The sequence below is a fragment of the Notolepis coatsorum genome (genome assembly GCF_963971535.1).
Source record: "Notolepis coatsorum genome assembly, chromosome: 12".
NCBI lineage: Eukaryota > Metazoa > Chordata > Actinopteri > Aulopiformes > Paralepididae > Notolepis > Notolepis coatsorum.
Window position 1 is genome coordinate 13,179,279 of NC_140176.1, and position 17,701 is coordinate 13,196,979.

The 17,701-nt window shown below is 46.3% G+C and overlaps 1 protein-coding gene across 1 annotated transcript in view; it reads right to left on the reverse strand.

Moving 5' to 3' along the window:
* Positions 1 to 17,701, reverse strand: part of asap1b (ArfGAP with SH3 domain, ankyrin repeat and PH domain 1b) — a 182,995-nt gene that overhangs the window by 55,532 nt on the left and 109,762 nt on the right. The window contains exons 10-13 of the mRNA XM_084326649.1: positions 16,149 to 16,249; positions 14,830 to 14,899; positions 4,510 to 4,597; positions 1,753 to 1,801 (exon numbers count right to left, since the gene is read on the reverse strand). Coding sequence (XP_084182775.1) covers positions 1,753 to 1,801; positions 4,510 to 4,597; positions 14,830 to 14,899; positions 16,149 to 16,249 — 308 coding nt within the window. The remainder of the gene's footprint in view (positions 1 to 1,752; positions 1,802 to 4,509; positions 4,598 to 14,829; positions 14,900 to 16,148; positions 16,250 to 17,701) is intronic.

The window sequence follows — 17,701 nt, forward strand, 5'->3', positions numbered from 1 at the left end:
GGCCCCTCACCTGTCTCAAACCCTGCCCCTTTTCTTGATCCTCCAATCACAGCTGTCGCTTACCTCGGACTTCCTCGTACAAACTTTGTTTGTACGAGGAAGTCAGAGGTAAGCGACAGCTGTGATTGGAGGATCAAGAAAAGAGGGCAGGGTTTTGAGACAGGTCCATTAAGAGGATGAGGATGATGGAGAAGACAAAGAAGATGAAGTTTAAGTTTAAGTTTATTTGGATCCCCATTAGCCACAGCAGTGCTGGGGCTATTCTTCCTGGGGTCCATTATAACACATAAAATACAGTTACAGACTTATACACTCACAACATTTACATGTCATACAGGCAATTAAAACGACAATAAAAAAAACCTAATCAAATTCATAATACAATATAACAATATATACGCCTTATGAATTCATAATACAATACAATGATACCTACTCATAATTGATTCATAATACAATACAGCATAATATACTATTTTTTTTTTTTTAAACTTTGACCAGACAGCTGGTTCTTTTTAGCGTTTATCGCTTTTTCTGGTCAAGCATGACCGACAGAAACAGGTTGAATGGGATATAGATCGGGGAAAGACACTCTGAGAAAATACGGCGAGTCCGGGAGTCGAACTCGTGTACCCCAGATCCGTGACGCGCACGGTTGTCCCCGACGCCGAAATAGCGCCGAGATACACGGTGAGCTACTGGAGCTCCCCCATAATATACTATTTAGCTTTTACATACATTATCTATGTTCATATCAGCCAATTATACAATATTTTAATAATATATCCCTATCAGACACATGCCTTTTCATCCATATATACCTATCTCTTTATCAGACACATACAAGAAGACAAAGAAGATGAAGAAGACAAAGAAGATGAAGAAGACAAAGAAGATGAAGAAGACAAAGAAGATGAAGAACAAGAAGATGAAGAAGATGAAGAACACGAAGATGAAGGAGAATATGAAGAACAAGAAGATGAAGAAGATGAAGAAGAACAAGAACAAGAAGATGAAGAAGTAGAAGATTTATTGTTCTGTTATTTAAGGTCATTGAAAATTGTCTTTCTGCATATCCCTTAGACACACACACACGTACACACACGTACACACACACACACACACACACACACACAGACACACACACAGACACATGCATTGACTTTGCATTGGTTTGTGGCTAATTAGTTGGAGCTAGTATGAGGAACAGCAAAGGATTCTACCAATCAACAGGCATTTAATCAACTGTACTTTTATCCATTTCACATAGTTTCAGAGTAGTTTAATATAGTTTCAGAGTTCAGATTACTTTAATGTAGTTTCAGAGTTCAGATTACTTTAATATAGTTTCAGAGTTCAGAGTACTTTAATATAGTTTCAGAGTAGTTTAATATAGTTTCAGAGTTCAGAGTAGTTTAATATAGTTTCAGAGTTCAGAGTACTTTAATATAGTTTCAGAGTACTTTAATATAGTTTCAGAGTTCAGAGTACTTTAATATAGTTTCAGAGTTCAGAGTACTTTAATATCGTTTCAGAGTACTTTAATATAGTTTCAGAGTACAGAGTACTTTAACATAGTTTCAGTGTACAGAGTACTTTAATATAGTTTCAGAATACTTTAATATAGTTTCAGAGTACTTTAACAAAGTTTCAGTGTACAGAGTACTTTAATATCGTTCCAAAGTACGTATCCATGTCCACCTACTCCACCAGCGTGGGGGCTTCTGTGTTGTTGCAACTTAAAATACTCACATGACAAACTCCTGCTCATCCTCAGCTTGGAAATGATATGTCCGATTATCTGTGGAAACAGAGTATGAGTTAAGACACACTGTGTTTTGCTAGAGCACATGGAGAGACTAGACTACTGGGAACTAGTGCTAAAACCCCGGCAGAGGTCTTTTGAGGTCACCTGTCTCTGTGACGCAGACAGTCAGAAAACCATCACAGAGCAACTGTGGTGAAATACTTTCTCCTTCCTCTTTCCTGGACTGATGAAGTACCCCATCAACCCCCCCCCCCCCACACACACACACAGTACCACATCAACCCCTAGGTCAGGCCATCTAATGGCACCTAAACCGAGAACAAATCTACTGAAATCTTCTGTGACTTACAGAGCTATCATGGAATGGAACTCATTGCCAAGCTACTTAGCTGAAATATAATCCAAGGCCACCTTCAAGAGGAAGTTAAAGTGCCATCTACTAACGAGCATGCACTGAGCCCTTATGGCATAGCGGTGAAAATCAATTGACTGTTAGTTGTATTTATGTTGATGGCAGTGAGTGCTGCTCAGGAAGCACTATTTATTTGATTTTAATTATTTTATTTGAATACTTTTTACTAATAAATATCTTGTACAATATCAGCGGCACGGTGGTGTAGTGGTTAACACTGTACACATCAAGAAGGTCCAGGGTTCGATTCCCGCTTGGGGACCAGGTTTCCATGATGCCAGGTACCCAGGTGGGGTATCTCCCAGGCCTTTCTGTGTGGAGTTTGCATGTTCTCCCTGTGTGCTCGCAAGGGTTCCCCCCCAATAAGATAAACCCAATGGAAAAACATGCACAACAACAGATCGCTAACGCTGTGGTGTCCTTGACGAAGATGGGCAGGAGCACTTGGATTGGTCCCCGGGGCGCGGCTCACGTTGACGCCCTATCTGCTCCCGGCTGCCCACCTTAAGCAACTCCGAAACTATGCCTAACCTTAACCTTAACCATGCCTAACCTTAACCATAAGGCATAACCAACTCCGAAAGAATATTGCCATTCTCTAAGACAAACTCTAACCTTAACCAGCTCCTTAACAGCGCCTAAACTTAACCTTTCTAACCATAACCAACTCCGAAACAATGCCTAACCTTAACCATAACCATGCCTAACCTTAACCATAAGGCATAACCAACTCCGAAAGAATATTGCCATTCTCTAAGACAAACTCTAACCTTAACCAGCTCCTTAACAGCGCCTAAACTTAACCTTTCTAACCATAACCAACTCCAAAACAATGCCTAACCTTAACCAACTCCGAAACAATGCTTAACGTTTTTTTTTTTTTTTTTTTTTTTTTATCTTTCTTCCCCTCCTTTTTCCCGATTTTTCTCCCATCCCACCCTTCCTGGTTGTTGCGTACTTTCCCCTACTGTTGGTCCGGGAGACCGGAGACTGTCACATGCTTTCCTCCGACGCATGTGCAGCCTGGGGCAGGCCAACCTGGCCGCGCAGGTTCTCACCGGGGAGAGTGTAGCGTGTGGGAGGCCACACTATCTCTCCTTAGTTCCAACCCTTGCTGAGCAGGCGCCCCGACCGAACTGTAGGGGTCGCTGTCCACAACGCCCAGGACCCACCCTTCAGCTTTTCCCACCCCCTGATACAGCCAATTGTATCAGTGTGAGAGGCCAGCCAAGCTGATAGCAACGCCGGGAGCTGGATTCGAACAGGCGAATCCAGTGTCTCCCGGTGTTGGTGACGAACGTAATCTCCGTGCGCCACCTGCCCCCCCGACAATGCTTAAAGTTAACATGCCTAAACTTAACGGCGAACGAATGCACGTTAAAAAAAAATAATAATAAATTGAAGGGAATCGAACTCGCCAGCAACGGACGGTAGGATCCACACCAATGCAGCGTTGCCAATTGAGCTATTTCTGGATAGTGAAAAAGGGCGTATTACTACTACATAATGCTGCCGCGGAGCGTGCCGCGCGGCAGAGAAAGTTGCGCGTCGCGGGGCGTGGCCGCGCCTGTCACGTGCCTGTCGGGGCCAATCAGGCCTACCCCGGAAGTAGCTACAGTTGCGGAACAGTAATAAGCCGACGGGATGGGTCAAGTGCAGAGACTCAATCGCATCGGCGACTGAGAAAAAGACAATGCATGTGTGTCTGTATCCCGGTGTGTGTGTGCCGCTCCAATTGCATGTCCAGTTCGTTGCATGCCGAATAAAGACCCCCTAAAGAGGTCCTGCATTATTATTATTATTATTATTATTATTATTATTATTATTATTATTATTATTATTATTATTATTATTATTATTATTATTATTATTATTATTATTATTATCCTAATTGATATTGATAATGATGTAATTGATGATGTACAGTAATTGATGTTGATGTTGATAATGATGTAATGTATTGAATATTGTTGTATCGTTGTGTGTGCCGGACCCCAGGAAGAATAGCTTTTGTCAAGTGCAAAAGCTAATGGGGATCCTAAATAAACATAAACATAAACATAAACCCCCACCACAGCCCACATCACACTTACCCATGCTTCCATTACCACACCACTGCGGAAGGTTGGGAAATGTGTGTGAGAGAGAGAGAGAGAGAGAGAGAGAGAGAGAGAGAGAGAGAGAGAGAGAGAGAGAGAGAGAGAGAGAGAGAGAGAGAGAGAGAGAGAGAGAGAGAGAGAGAGAGAGAGAGAGAGAGAGAGAGAGAGAGAGAGAGAGAGAGAGAGAGAGAAAGAGAGAGAGAATGTGTGTGTACGTCGTGGGTTCTTACGGGAAATGAGATCGAAGCACTTCCTGTCCTCCCCACTAGGCTTGACTTGGCAGGTGAGTAAGTTGAGTTTGACAGGCTGCCTGTTGGACTGCAGACACACACACACACACACACACACACACACACACACACACACACGCACACACACACACACACACACACACACATAAATTAGACTTATACTATGTGCACCTCTCCCAACATGTAACTGCGTAGGGCGACATTGCAAGCACTGTGATAGGTCCATTTGCCTTCTGCCGCACATTTCCGCATTTAACTTGTTCTCATGTGGAGGAGAGATTACCAGTCACACAATCAGTAGAGTACCAGTCACACAATCAGTAGAGTACCAGTCACACAATCAGTAGAGTACCAGTCACACAATCAGTAGAGTACCAGTCACACAATCAGTAGAGTACCAGTCACACGAACTAGATTCTTGTACCGGATCTCCTCTCTGGTAAACAAGAATACCCTGAAGACTCTGGCAGGAGCACTCATTCAAGGGTACTATGACTATGCGTGCACCTCATGGTACCAAAGCACCTCAAAGGCGCTTAAAACAAAATTACAAACATCACAAAACAAACTGGTCAGACTACTACTTGACCTGAACCCCAGAACCCACCTCACCCCTGCCCACTTTGCCAACCTAGGATGGCTTAGAGTAGACGACAGAGTACAGCAACTTGCAATGGGCCTGGTCTACAAGATACACTATACGACCGGGGTGCCCATGTACATGTCAAAATACTTCCCAAAGGTCAGTGAATACCACAACCACTACACCAGAGGAAGCTCAACAAATCATGTTAAACCCAGATTCGGCTCAAACAAGGGACTAAACACGTTTCGCAATTATGCCACAACAATGTGGAACGCCCTACCCAAAGCTGTAAAGGAATGTGAATCCCTGCCCACATTCAAAACCGCCCTTAAAGAGCACCTACGGGAGGCTGCAATTCGAAACTGGCCACCGTAAATGCCCAAAACCCCCACCACCTCCTAATAGACAGTCTCCTCCCCACCGCATGTATATATTCCCTCCCCGCCGTATGTATATTTCCCTCCCACCCACCCACCCCCTCCTAATGTACAGTCCCCTCCCCATCATATGTATATACTCTGTCAGGATCTAGGGGTAACAGTACTGTATATTTGAATACCGCCTATGTCACAAATGTATCAGTACTAAATACCTATATGTCCCTATGCCATAAATGTCATGTATGTTGTGTATGTCATAAATGTCTATATGAATTGAAAATGGGGGACCCTGATGGAAACAAGACAAACGTCTTTCTCAGGTCTGCATCCCCTTAACAATTGTATGTATTGAGCCGTACTGTATTGTACCCATTCTGCAATCTGTTAAATAAAGTTTTCATTCATTCATTCATTCATTCATTCATTCATTCACACAATCAGTAGAGTACCAGTCACACAATCTGTAGAGTACCAGAGTTTATCAGATAGTAGTAGTATGTATTAGGGCTGGGAGATATACTGAATATCAAGGTATTACGTCTTACGTATACCATCATCTATGATATATACATATCGTAAATTAAATGTGTGTACTGTATATTTTATACATTTAATAAAAAATAAAACATATTTGCAGCAGTATCAAACAAATACAAAAATTATTATAAATACAACAAAAGTGAAACACTTTGAATGAAACTGCACCAATGACAATTGTATTACAACATAGAAAAAAAGATGCCATATCACATTGTAATTTGTACTGGAAAACCAAATAATGGTCAATATAGTTACACTGTCAGAACTAAGACAGATCTTGTTATATTATGGCCCATGTTGCTCAGCCCTAGTATTTATCTCAAGGGTTTGTGACTCGACTGTGGCGGCTGGTTAAATACAATAATAAGATGAGCGGCCCAGCTGGTACAGTGTACCGTCAGTGCCAGGGTAACGGGGCGACAGGGGGTTAAACCGGGCACGTGCTAACGACGTGCTAACAGGCTGCGATGAGCCTTGGGGGCTTGGCCCGGCAGGCTGGCGGCATGCCCCGTTCCACCCAGGGTCGCCTGGAGTCCAGCTGCCAAAGGGGGCGCTGCTGGCAGAAGAATAACTCGGGAGTGGCAGCGGACAGTGACGATCGCTCTTCATGCCGCTCAGGACGGACAGCAGGCGGGTTAGGTTAAAGGTCAATCGCTTTCATCTCTACAAGAAAGGGAACCGATCGTATCTCAGTGACATCACAGTTCCCAGAGCCTCGCCCTCCCTCCCCCCCGTAGAGTACTAATAGCGGCATGACTCAGGGGGATCAAGTTTCAAGTTTCTTTAATAGTTGTCATACAGAAGCACAGAATACTTTTATACAAAATGCTTCTTACTGTTACGCTCCAGAGACTGTGCAAGACAAGATAAGTATGAAATAAAATAACATAGTAAAATTAGAAGTAAAAAAAATGAGGTCACAGTGTTCAGTTTAGACATATGTACAATGTTCGATGCAGAAGACGTAACTGAGTTACCATACAATATACAATACTGTGCAGTGTACTAATATACAATACTATATAGTGCAAGGCAGAAATGGGACGAGGTGCAATTTAGGTACAATTCACAGTAGGTGTACGAGTTGTAGTGCAAATCCTTTATCAATAAATATAAAGTGTAAAGTGTGTTTGTGTGATCTAAAGTGTGGAGAGTGGGTGCTGCAGTGTGTTGTTTGTTTGAGTGAGTGTGTGCGTGTGTGTGCTGTGTGCATTTGATGGTTGTTGCATAGTGTTTATTGTTCGTTTAGCAGCCTGATGGCCTGGGGATAGAAGCTTCTTCTGAGTCTTTCTGTGCTCGCCTTAAGACTCCGGTATCGCTTGCCTGACCGCAGCAGTTCAAAGAGGCAGTTGTTCGGGTGGCTCGAGTCCTTAATAATTATCTTAGCCTTCCCCTTGCACCGCTTGTTGTAAATGTTCTGGAGGGTGGGAAGCCCCCCTCCAATTGTGCGTTCGGCTGAACGTGTCACTCTTTGTAGTCTGCTACGGTCTTGTGCAGTGCTATTCCCAAACCAGGAGGTGATGTTGCCGGTCAGGATGCTCTCTATTGTACATGAGTAGAAGTTCCTAAGGATCTTCTGACTGACTTGGAACTTCCTTAGGCGCCTGAGGAAGTAGAGGCGTTGTCGTGCCTTCTTCACAACACTGTCAATGTGTGTGGTCCATGTCAAGTCCTCGGATATGTGGGCTCCGAGGTACTTGAAACTGTTCACTCTCTCAACCGGTGCCCCGTCGATGCTGAGGGGGCTGTAGTCCTTGACCCCCGACCTCCTGAAGTCCACAATCATCTCTTTTGTTTTGCTGACGTTCAGGGAGAGGCAGTTCTCCTGACACCACTGTGACAGGTTCTCTACCTCTTCCAGGTAGGCCCTTTCGTCGTTGGCAGAGATCAGGCCCACCACTACTGTGTCATCAGCAAATTTGATGATGGTGTTGTTGTTCCGCTGTGCTACGCAGTCATGTGTGTACAGGGAGTAGAGGAGGGGGCTCAGAACACAGCCCTGGGGGGCCCCTATGTTGAGCGTGATGGATGAGGAGGTGCAGTTGCCGGCTCTTACCACCTGGGGTCTGCCCGTCAGGAAGTCCAAGACCCACTGGCAGAGGTCATAGTTCAAGCCCAGGTCCCTGAGCTTGGCTATGAGTTTGGAGGGGACTATGGTATTGAATGCTGAGCTGTAGTCGATGAACAGCATTCTCACATAGTTCCCCTGCCTCTTGTCCAGGTGTGATGCTGCTGTGTGCAGCACATGGGCTATGGCGTCAAGTTTAACAGCCCAACGTTGACATTGAGAAGGGGTGAATTTGTGATCGTTTTGGCTGGCGGTCACATCCTTCTCACACGACTCAAGTCTTCAGTGTTGAGATGACGCTGTGGGCTGTTCCTCCGGGTCAGTGGGACTGGGTAGGAAATGCCGCTTTCCTATTATTGTCAAAGGAACTTGAGGAACGTTCTGTAAAGGAACATCTCAGAACCTCTGTGAGTTCTGAGATGGGTTCTTGTTTCTGTTCCTTCCCACTGCACTTCAAGCATCACGATGGTGACCTCTCACCTCAAGATATCTGAATGAACATGGGTTCTGTTTCATTAGGGGCTCTGCTTGGCATCACTACTGCACTCGCTCGCGTACGTGCACGCGCACTGAATAATTTCCACAAATGTACCTTTAATACCAGTATTAGTCTGACCACACCCCTCATCAGCTTACCTTCATAAGCAGGTGTGTGGTCACCTGCTCTCCTCCTTCTCGCTTTCACCACAAGAAAGTGCCTCGGTAGTACCCCACTTGACGTGTTGTTAAGGGAAGAAAGATTTTTTTGTTTACAATGAAGGAGATACGTTGACATCATATCTTTATTTTCTCTCTCACTATTTTCGAGAAAATACGGCGATATTGTCTTCGTACTGGAGTGTCTAGAAGATGATGATCATTCTAAAAACCCTCCACCGGTTTTTCGTATTGGGAGCACGCCGCTGCATGCTTCTCAACTGCAGTTCCTTGCTGTGTTTGTTGGGGTGAAACCTGTCAGGCCACAGCTGAACTGTCGGACATGCCGCTGTTGTGAGAAGCGGTGCGTTCCAGGTTGGGTGAGTAGTGTTTGCTGGCAGGCTCCACTTGTCTGTTAGTGCTATGGGGGCTACTTGACAATGTTTATGGAAACCGGCCCCAGGCTAGGGTCCTTTGTTCAGCCACCTAGGCGACAGAAGACCTTGGTCTGAAGACCATTATAGTTTAACTAGTGGGCCGCGACCATTAACACTGGTGATCCCTGTGTGTTTTGGACGAGTGGATTCTCTCTGTCACCGTGTTAAGGCCCCATCTTTCATATCCAAATGAGAGTATTCCTTCACGAGGGGATATGTGCATGAATGTGCGATAGCGGCAGATTCATGTTCAAAGTCAGCTACACAGGCCAGTTGGTATTGTGCTGATTCCGTCGGGTGTTGGTAATATCACCGTTGTGAAGCGGTGTTGACATCTTGTTTTCTCTTTTCTCTTAAAAAGTGAGGAGAGGTTCAGAACGGCGGCCTGTCTGGGTGAGTGTTATGTCATTGTTTACATGTTCATAGCTTGCGGTTAGCCAGTCAGCTGTTAACTGCTGCGTTAGCCTGCGGGATCGCTGCATGGCCTGCTTAGGTTGGGCCTACTGTTAGCCAGTCAGCTGTTAGCTGCGGTGCTAGCATGGCGTGTTCGCTAGGTAACGTTAGCTTGCTGCTATAGGCCATGGCCTGGCGCGGGGTAGCTTTAGCTTCTCGCGCGCCGCTGTGAGCTTGCTTCTGGTAGCGGCCGTTAGCTTGATGCTATTCTGTTGAACGTGCTTTGATTTGAACATGTTTTACACTCTTGACTACGACGTCATCCTTGACAGGGGATGTTTTCGTCGACCCTGCCCTGAGCCAGGACGGCAAGGTTGCATCAACAGAGGACTGTAGTGCGGGTTGGAGCGGTGACGCTGCCCAGTTCGACCAACACAGGAGCGGCTGTGTTCCTACGGTGTCTGTGACTGCACTTCGCTGATCTACGCCCCGGGTGGGAACAGGTTTGACCAGACCTTATAACACGTTTTCTGGTTTTACTTTTCTAAATGTATTGTGAATAACGATGTTTTTCCCAAAACGTGTGTTGCTGCAATACATTTGGGATACGGCGCGGGTTATGTGTGAGCTGTTTTTGTCACTGGCTGTTAGCTTCTCCGTGCAAATCGGGATGTAATGATCTGGTTGTTGTGTGAGAAACATCATGGTGTTTATATGTACCGTGTACTCACAACTAAGGTAACTAACCTATGAAGCTATGCTTGGGGACAAGTGAGTAAAAGAATGTTCTTTTCTCAGACTGTGATGACAATGAACAGTGTGTTCACATATTAACAGGTTTTCCTGTTTTAACTGGCCGTATTGAGGGTAAAATAAGAGGATTGTGTTTCCCCCCGGTTCCCTGGGGACTTTTTCATCCTCCTATCAGACATGTTTTGTGCACTAATTGTGTCTTTTGTGTGGTAGGGATGCGATGTAAACTCTTAGCTTGATTGCTGAGGTTGTGCTAAAACTGCTGGAGAAACTTTATTTTCCTAAAAGAAAAAAATGGTTTGGTCGCTGTCATGTGTGCTTAGCAAGGCCTGTGGCCGATACTAATCGAGAATGATGTATTCTCTCATTGTGAAAAACGGCGTTCCTCTGTTGAGTGTTTTTGCCATTTTTTGTAGGTGATGATGGGTTGTGTGTGTCATGTGACCTACAACTGGGTTGGACTGGCCACAGAAGCACATGTGTATGTTGGACCGGGGCTCTTAGAGCCCTCTCTATTCTGTGTTTTTCCTTAGTAAAAATCAGATAGCAGGTTAGCTCATGCGCTGTGTGGAGCTGTCAAACGCTTCATAGAGCTGACTATGACTGTGTCATATTCTTTTTTTGTCATTACATCGTATCATGGGTGTGGGGTCGTAAAGGGGTGAACTGGTAACCTTTCCTCTCCCCCTTGTTCTGTCGGTCAGGGGTACACCCCCTGTCCTTCAAGGTTCCCGTCACGTGGCGGTTCGGCACGTTACGGGGGGGGGGGGGAGTTTCCTGGTCCCACGGCCACCGTGCGCGTCTCTGTTGGTAGGACTTCCGTGTGCTGTTCAGGTCCATGTGATGGATCTGTTTCGGGGGGGTGGTCAGGGCTCCTCCTCACCAAGCGCCTATTCGGGCCTTCTGTGAGTTCGGACTCCTTCTTCCATGTGAGGGAGCCTCCATCAGAGTACAGAGCCTTCCTCCTCAGATTGTCAAAGTGAGTGGACCCTCTAGAAGGGTCCTATTCTATTGTATATGTATTCGATTCAATTCGATTATTGAGTGTGTATGGGTTCAGTGCCTCTTCCCCGGAGAGCCCTAAAACCAATTTTTTACATGGCTCAAGGTGCAATATATTCTTTTCAATCTGTACAGCTCGCGTGGGAAGTCTCTCTGGGGATCCCCGTCTCCTTCCTATGGGAGGGTGGTGGGATGTAAAAATGTGAAAAAATTTTACCCCGGCTGTGTAGACTGGGATACATACTGTTGATGCTTCCTTCTTTTCTATTCCAGAGGTGGAGTTAGGGAGTGTCACACCCCTCTTGTCGTTCCCCTGGGCGCCTTGGGGATTCAATGACAGGTCTAAATAGCCTGTTCATTGATGGGGGTGTGTCCCGACGCACGTATAGTGCTAGCTCGCTGTAAACAGGCGATTGACTGGCACGCCTTGGTTGCTTGTGGTTGAAACAGCGTTTTTATAAAGCAACTGAGATGGGGGTTTTTCCTCTTCCGACGACCAAATCCCATGACCTGGGTTGGTTTTTCGACGGATTCTCGTTCATGTCTGGGGGATGATGACGGAATGGATCTGAACATGTGTAGAGGGGTCTCACGCCCTTGGGGTGGGCCACCAGGCGCGGTTCGCCCGAACGTCTGGGTGGCGCCTTCTTTTCGTGTTAAGGTCAACACGCATATCTGCCCTTCTCCTGGAGTAGGCATGTCGGCGTGGTTAGGGCACGGGACTGGTTCTGGTCACGCTGGTCCAGATCAGTTGAACCCGTTGTCCGCCGGGGATGCAGATCTGCTGTTCTGGTACCCTGAGGGACTTGGGCTTTTTTCAGGGGGAAAAATGCCAGGTCGGTCTGGGTGTCACAGGGTTAAGCGCTATGGAGACCCTGGTTGGGTACGTTTTTTACTCAGCACTGTCGTAATGGCTTACAGCCATGCCATTCTGTACACGCTCGATCTCGTCGGATCTCGGCCGCTACACAGGTTGGTCCTGGTTAGTACTTGGTTGGGAGACCGCCTGGGAATACCAAGTACGGTGTGCTTAGGGGCTGGTTCTCCATTCTTTTTCGCTCCTCTCTCACGCATGGCGATGAGGGGCCTGTGGGGGTGGTTTTTTGACCTCCTCTGGTGACCCTGTGCTTCCCGTACCGCCAGGCCCGGTCCGAAGTGATGTTTGCGACCCGTAGGCCTGGGTTAACCCTTTTTTGAAAACTGAAACACTTGTACTGCGGTATAGCCGGTGTATACCCGCAGGTGTGTTTTGGTGTTTTTTCTTGAGGGGTTATAGGAACAACCACCGCATTGGGTAACACCGAGGTGGTTGATTCCCTGGTGTGTTGGAGCAGTGTCAACTCCCGGGTTCACCGGTTGAGGGTGCCCCTGCACGTTCATGACGTCTGCCAATCGTGTCAGCCTTCTCTGCCTCAACCCCTCTGGGTGGGGGTTTTTAAATGGAGGCTTGGTCATGCAACAACGCCAGCATACGCCCCTTCCGCCGGGGCAGCTGTGTTCAGCTGTCCCCTCTGGCGCCTGTCTCGTCCGCAGTCTCCAGGCTAGGGTTAACAGCCTGTTGCCTGGTTTTTCCCCGGTGCGCTGCCTGCTTCCGTTGGTTAACCTTTTTTTTTTTGTGTGCTTACGGCCATGCTGACTGCCTGTTCTGCAGGGTCAGTGTGCCAGGCGGTGTACTATTGGGGGGACGTGGCCCGCTCGGCTTACGGCCATACCGACCTGAACACGCCCGATCTCGTCCGATCTCGGAAGCTAAGCAGGTTCTGGCCTGGTTAGTACTTGGTTGGGATACCGCCTGGGTTTACCAGGTGCAGTAACTGGGGGGCCTTTGTCCGAATATGCTGGCGATGTGGGGGGCGGGGCACTACGTGCCCACCTGGTGGGGTCTTGATGCTGGCATCATGGACTTCTCCGGGCCCCCATTCCAGGGAGTCCAGTCCTTTTGGTGGGTCTGGGTCTTCCTTCGCGCTCCGCTGCTACGGCCTTGCCACGGGGTTGGGTTTGCCCTTGACCCCGTGATTCTGGGGGCAGTAACGAGGTTGTTCCTCCGTTCGTTCCCGGGTGGCATGCGGGTTGTGCGTGTGTGTAGTCGTGGGGTCAAGCCACGGTCTGCTCACCCTGTGCGTTGAGTTGCTTGAGTGCCTCTTCGCACGGTCGGGTCCGTCGCCTTCCCGTGAAGCCCCTAATAGGGGGGATACCCTCCATTAGGGGGGGTCGGGGGGGCTCGGCCCTCCCTGTTCTGATGGTTTTGGGGGGCTGTCAGCGGGGTGTATTTGTCAGCCAGCGGCTCCGCTTGGCCTCCCTTTGTGCAGTAGTGATGCCAAGCAGAGCCCCTAATGAAACAGAACGTTAGGTTATGACTATAACCAAGTTCTGTTAATTAGGGGTGACGCTTGGCATCAGACGGCCGCTGCAGCCCTTGACCTCACCTTGTGGTGAAAGCTTGGGAAGGAGGAGAGCAGGTGACCACACACCTGCTTATGAAGGTAAGCTGATGAGGGGTGTGGTCAGACTAATACTGGTATTAAAGGTACATTTGTGGAAATTATTCAGTGCGCGTGCACGTACGCGAGCGAGTGCAGTAGTGATGCCAAGCGTCACCCCTAATTAACAGAACTTGGTTATAGTCATAACCTAACGTTCTATGGGTAGCCCCCGCTTTACGTACACGCCCCCACGTTACACTAATCCCATGCAGCTGCGGGCAAGAACCGAGCAGTTCTTTGCCATGCAGTATAAATGTGTTATTTTTGTATTTCACCATTTCTGCATACTGGGGTCCTTAAACTGTCATGGAATTGCATAAATTAGGTATGAATTTTATTAATGTGTGATGTTAGTCCCCATAGTAGCCATTACATTTTTTTTTTAACTTGACCTCACTGTATAAAGTCACTTCTCGGATAATCATAGCCTCGTGACACTTTAAAACCACAAACTAGAGACCTATGTCATTCAGATAACGCATGGCTTTCCTAGGTTTATTGACCATGAATGGGGAAATACCATAGGGCTTGAAAACGGATGAAACTTAACTTTTCACAATGGTGTGAACTAAGTGAACACTCAATGGCGGCCGATGTTGTAAAGCAATTGCTTGAATTAACACGATGCACTAACAAAACAAATGTTTCAAACAACGTAAGCGTTCTGCCGACAGGCCAAATACAACGGCGGTCAATAGGAAAGGTGTCTGTGTTTCCCCGCAGAAGGTAGCCACGGAAAAAGCACAAGTAATGAAATGATTAAATGAAAGGAATGAAAGAGTGTCTACAGTGTTGCCATAGAAACATAGTCAATGCTATGGAGGAGGCAGGCGATGCACTCACGGGAACGAGGGGAGGAGGGAGGGGTTGCTATGGCGACCCATCATTCCACTCTCTCACTGATTGACAACACCAGAGACACACGACCTCCCTACATGACGCTTTCCCTTCGATGGGCAACTAGTGGGTGTGTGTGTGTGTGTGTGTGTGTGTGTGTGTGTGTGTTCTTAACTCTACTCACCGTGGCGTGAGAGATGGTAAGCATGCCGCCCTTCACCGAGCACTGCCTCCTCTGCCACACCTTCCTCAGCCTGGAGGGAAGAACCACAGAAGCTGTTGTCATGTCTGTATCTTTATAATGTGTGGGTGGGTTGGGGGGGGGGTTGTTAAAGGGGCACTAAAAAAAAAAAAAAAAAAATTATTTTGCACATAATCTCACACATATCCAAAAACTCAAAACAGTTTTGCACACATTAATTTAGTTAGACAATTACTGAGCTTGAATAATGGCTACCAGTGATGTCATCGGGGACATTGAATCCTTGTGTTGTGTTAATTATAGCACCATGAAATGATGTGGATGGGAAGAATAGCAGTACCTTGTCTTATAGGGACTGCTACCTTATCATAACTGTCAAAGTAAATGAATGTGCGCGAAACTGGGGTTTTGGATGTGTGTGAGATTATGTGCAAAATAAATCAGCAACAGTATAGTAATAGCACATTCAGTAACGAGTGTATCTGTGACCTACTAGGGGTCAACTGGTTTGCAGATGATGAAAACAAATTTCAGCCAATATTTTATCTACTTTTTCTCCCCATTTTTAAATGTTTTCTCCCATCCCAATTTCGTATTATCCAATTCTTCCCTCCCCTGTCTCGAACGTTGCTAGACCATGCCTCCCACTGGTCGGCTGCAATGTGGACGACGCCTTGCATCACGTGTCCCCTCCGGTACACGAGGAGGCAGCCGTCGCATCTTTTCACCTGTACAGCGCGATCTCTCAGTGGCGAGGAGTAACGCGTGGGAGGCTCACGCTGCCCCCGATACTTCCTGATTCTGCTGTACAGGCGCACCAACCGACCTGTAGGAGTCGCTGTCCACAACGTCCGATCCCCACCCCCTAACACTGCCAATTGTATTAGTATGAACGACCAGCCAAGCCGGAAGCAACGGCGAGAGCTGGGCTCGAACCCAGCATCTCCTGCGTTAGTGGCAATCGCCTTGCACACTGCACCACTTAGCCGCCCAAATTTCAGCCAATATTGATGTTCAGATATGATGTCTCTAGTCTCTACTAGGCTCAAGGAATCTGTAGATGACAACCATATCATGCTAGCTTACCGGAAAAAGGGGATTTTGAACAGAAAATTAAGTGCGGCTGAATCTCTTGAAACAGAACACGTTGGTACATTTTATGTCTAATTATCACATGTTCTCACATAGGATTGGGGTTGAAAATCGTCAAAATGGAGAAAGTCGTCATGTATCTTGGCTATCGGCCACTTCAAATTACCATTAATGGGTATTGGCATGAGCTGAATAAATATACAACCTACCCATCACTCTTCTTCATGAGGTATCCTCTCTTCTCGCTGCCAAACTCCTTGTTGCCTTGCAGCTGGTGCATGCTGTACCCCCCCTGCCGACTCTGGGAGTCCTGGGAACACAAAACACACAACGACACGTACACACACGTACACACACACACATCATGTCAGTGTTCCCCAAGATGCTATCACACAGAGCAGTTCTTTCTGTCACATGCAAACACACACACACACACACAATCAACAAATGCATCTCCTTGCAACAAATTGCAGGGTCTTTAGTTAAATGTTTAATTGAACACGATGCACAGAAATACACTGCAAACAATCTCCATCTTAACAAGCGATTTAACTATTATATCACAGCTGTGGGTTGTTGTTCGCGGAAGACCGCGACAACCCAAATAGCTATGATAATAATCACAATATATCACAGCCTGACGTGAGCTATTGCTTTTATAAAACGGTCACCAAGTATGGAAATATGAAAGTACAGAAAATACACTCAAATTTTAGGTTTTTATTACAAATTTTATAAATAAAGGAAATATGTCCTCCTGGCTGCTTGCTCATAGTGTGAGGTGGTTCCTATGCAATGTACACTAGCTTATTTGTTAATTTTGTAGCCCCGCTAGCATGAAAAGAAACAGGGAAGCTATGATTTTGACAATAGCAGCTGCTAACTTAGCTTAAGAATATATAAGAATATATTGACCTATATACTAAATATTGAGTCGGAGGTGTTCAGAGCGCATTCAGACCAAGCAGCCAACGATATCATTGTTGGCACAGTAACAGTTCATTGGCACAGTAACAGTTTAGCAGCCCAATAAACAAACAGCTAACACTAAGTTAGCAGCTCCTACTCATAACGATAGCATCCTTGCATTACATCTGTTATTATTCCAACCATTCATAAATCTCTTTGGTATTTTTGATTGTGTTCCAGTCAATACCTCCTGCAAACATTTAGCTAACATGATAAGAAAAAAGCTATTTCCCTATCGTGTAGCAGCTAACGCTAACTCTTTAAGTGTGGGCGAGCTGGGAAGAGCGGTGAGCCTGGAGCAAACACTCTGTCTGATTCTGACACTTAGTCTGATTTTGAATAAGGAGGGCCAGTACCCCGGGTGAGGTGGAGCCGGGGGCATGCTCTCCATAGAGCGTGGACCAGGTAGAGTGCTTAAGTGTGGGCCAGCCGGGAAGAGCGATGAGCCTGGAGCAGATATCTTGTTGGAACAGCTCCATGACCAAGAGATAACACGCTACACCAAAATAAGTGAAATGATCACACCCCAACTGGTCCCTCATACCACACTTGGTCATATAAAAATGACATTTTAAGACATTTTAAGATTCAAGATTAAATTACTTGTTAAAGAGATAGTTGTGATTTTTGCTGTTTACCAACGATGATGTTGATCGGTAGAGTCCTTTCTTAGCACGATCCATGCTGTTCCTCATACTAGCTCTGGCTAGTATACAAAGCCATAGGGGACAAGCTCGTGTACAAGCTGACTTCTACTACAAAAGTATATTTCAGTCAATAATACGTACGCTTA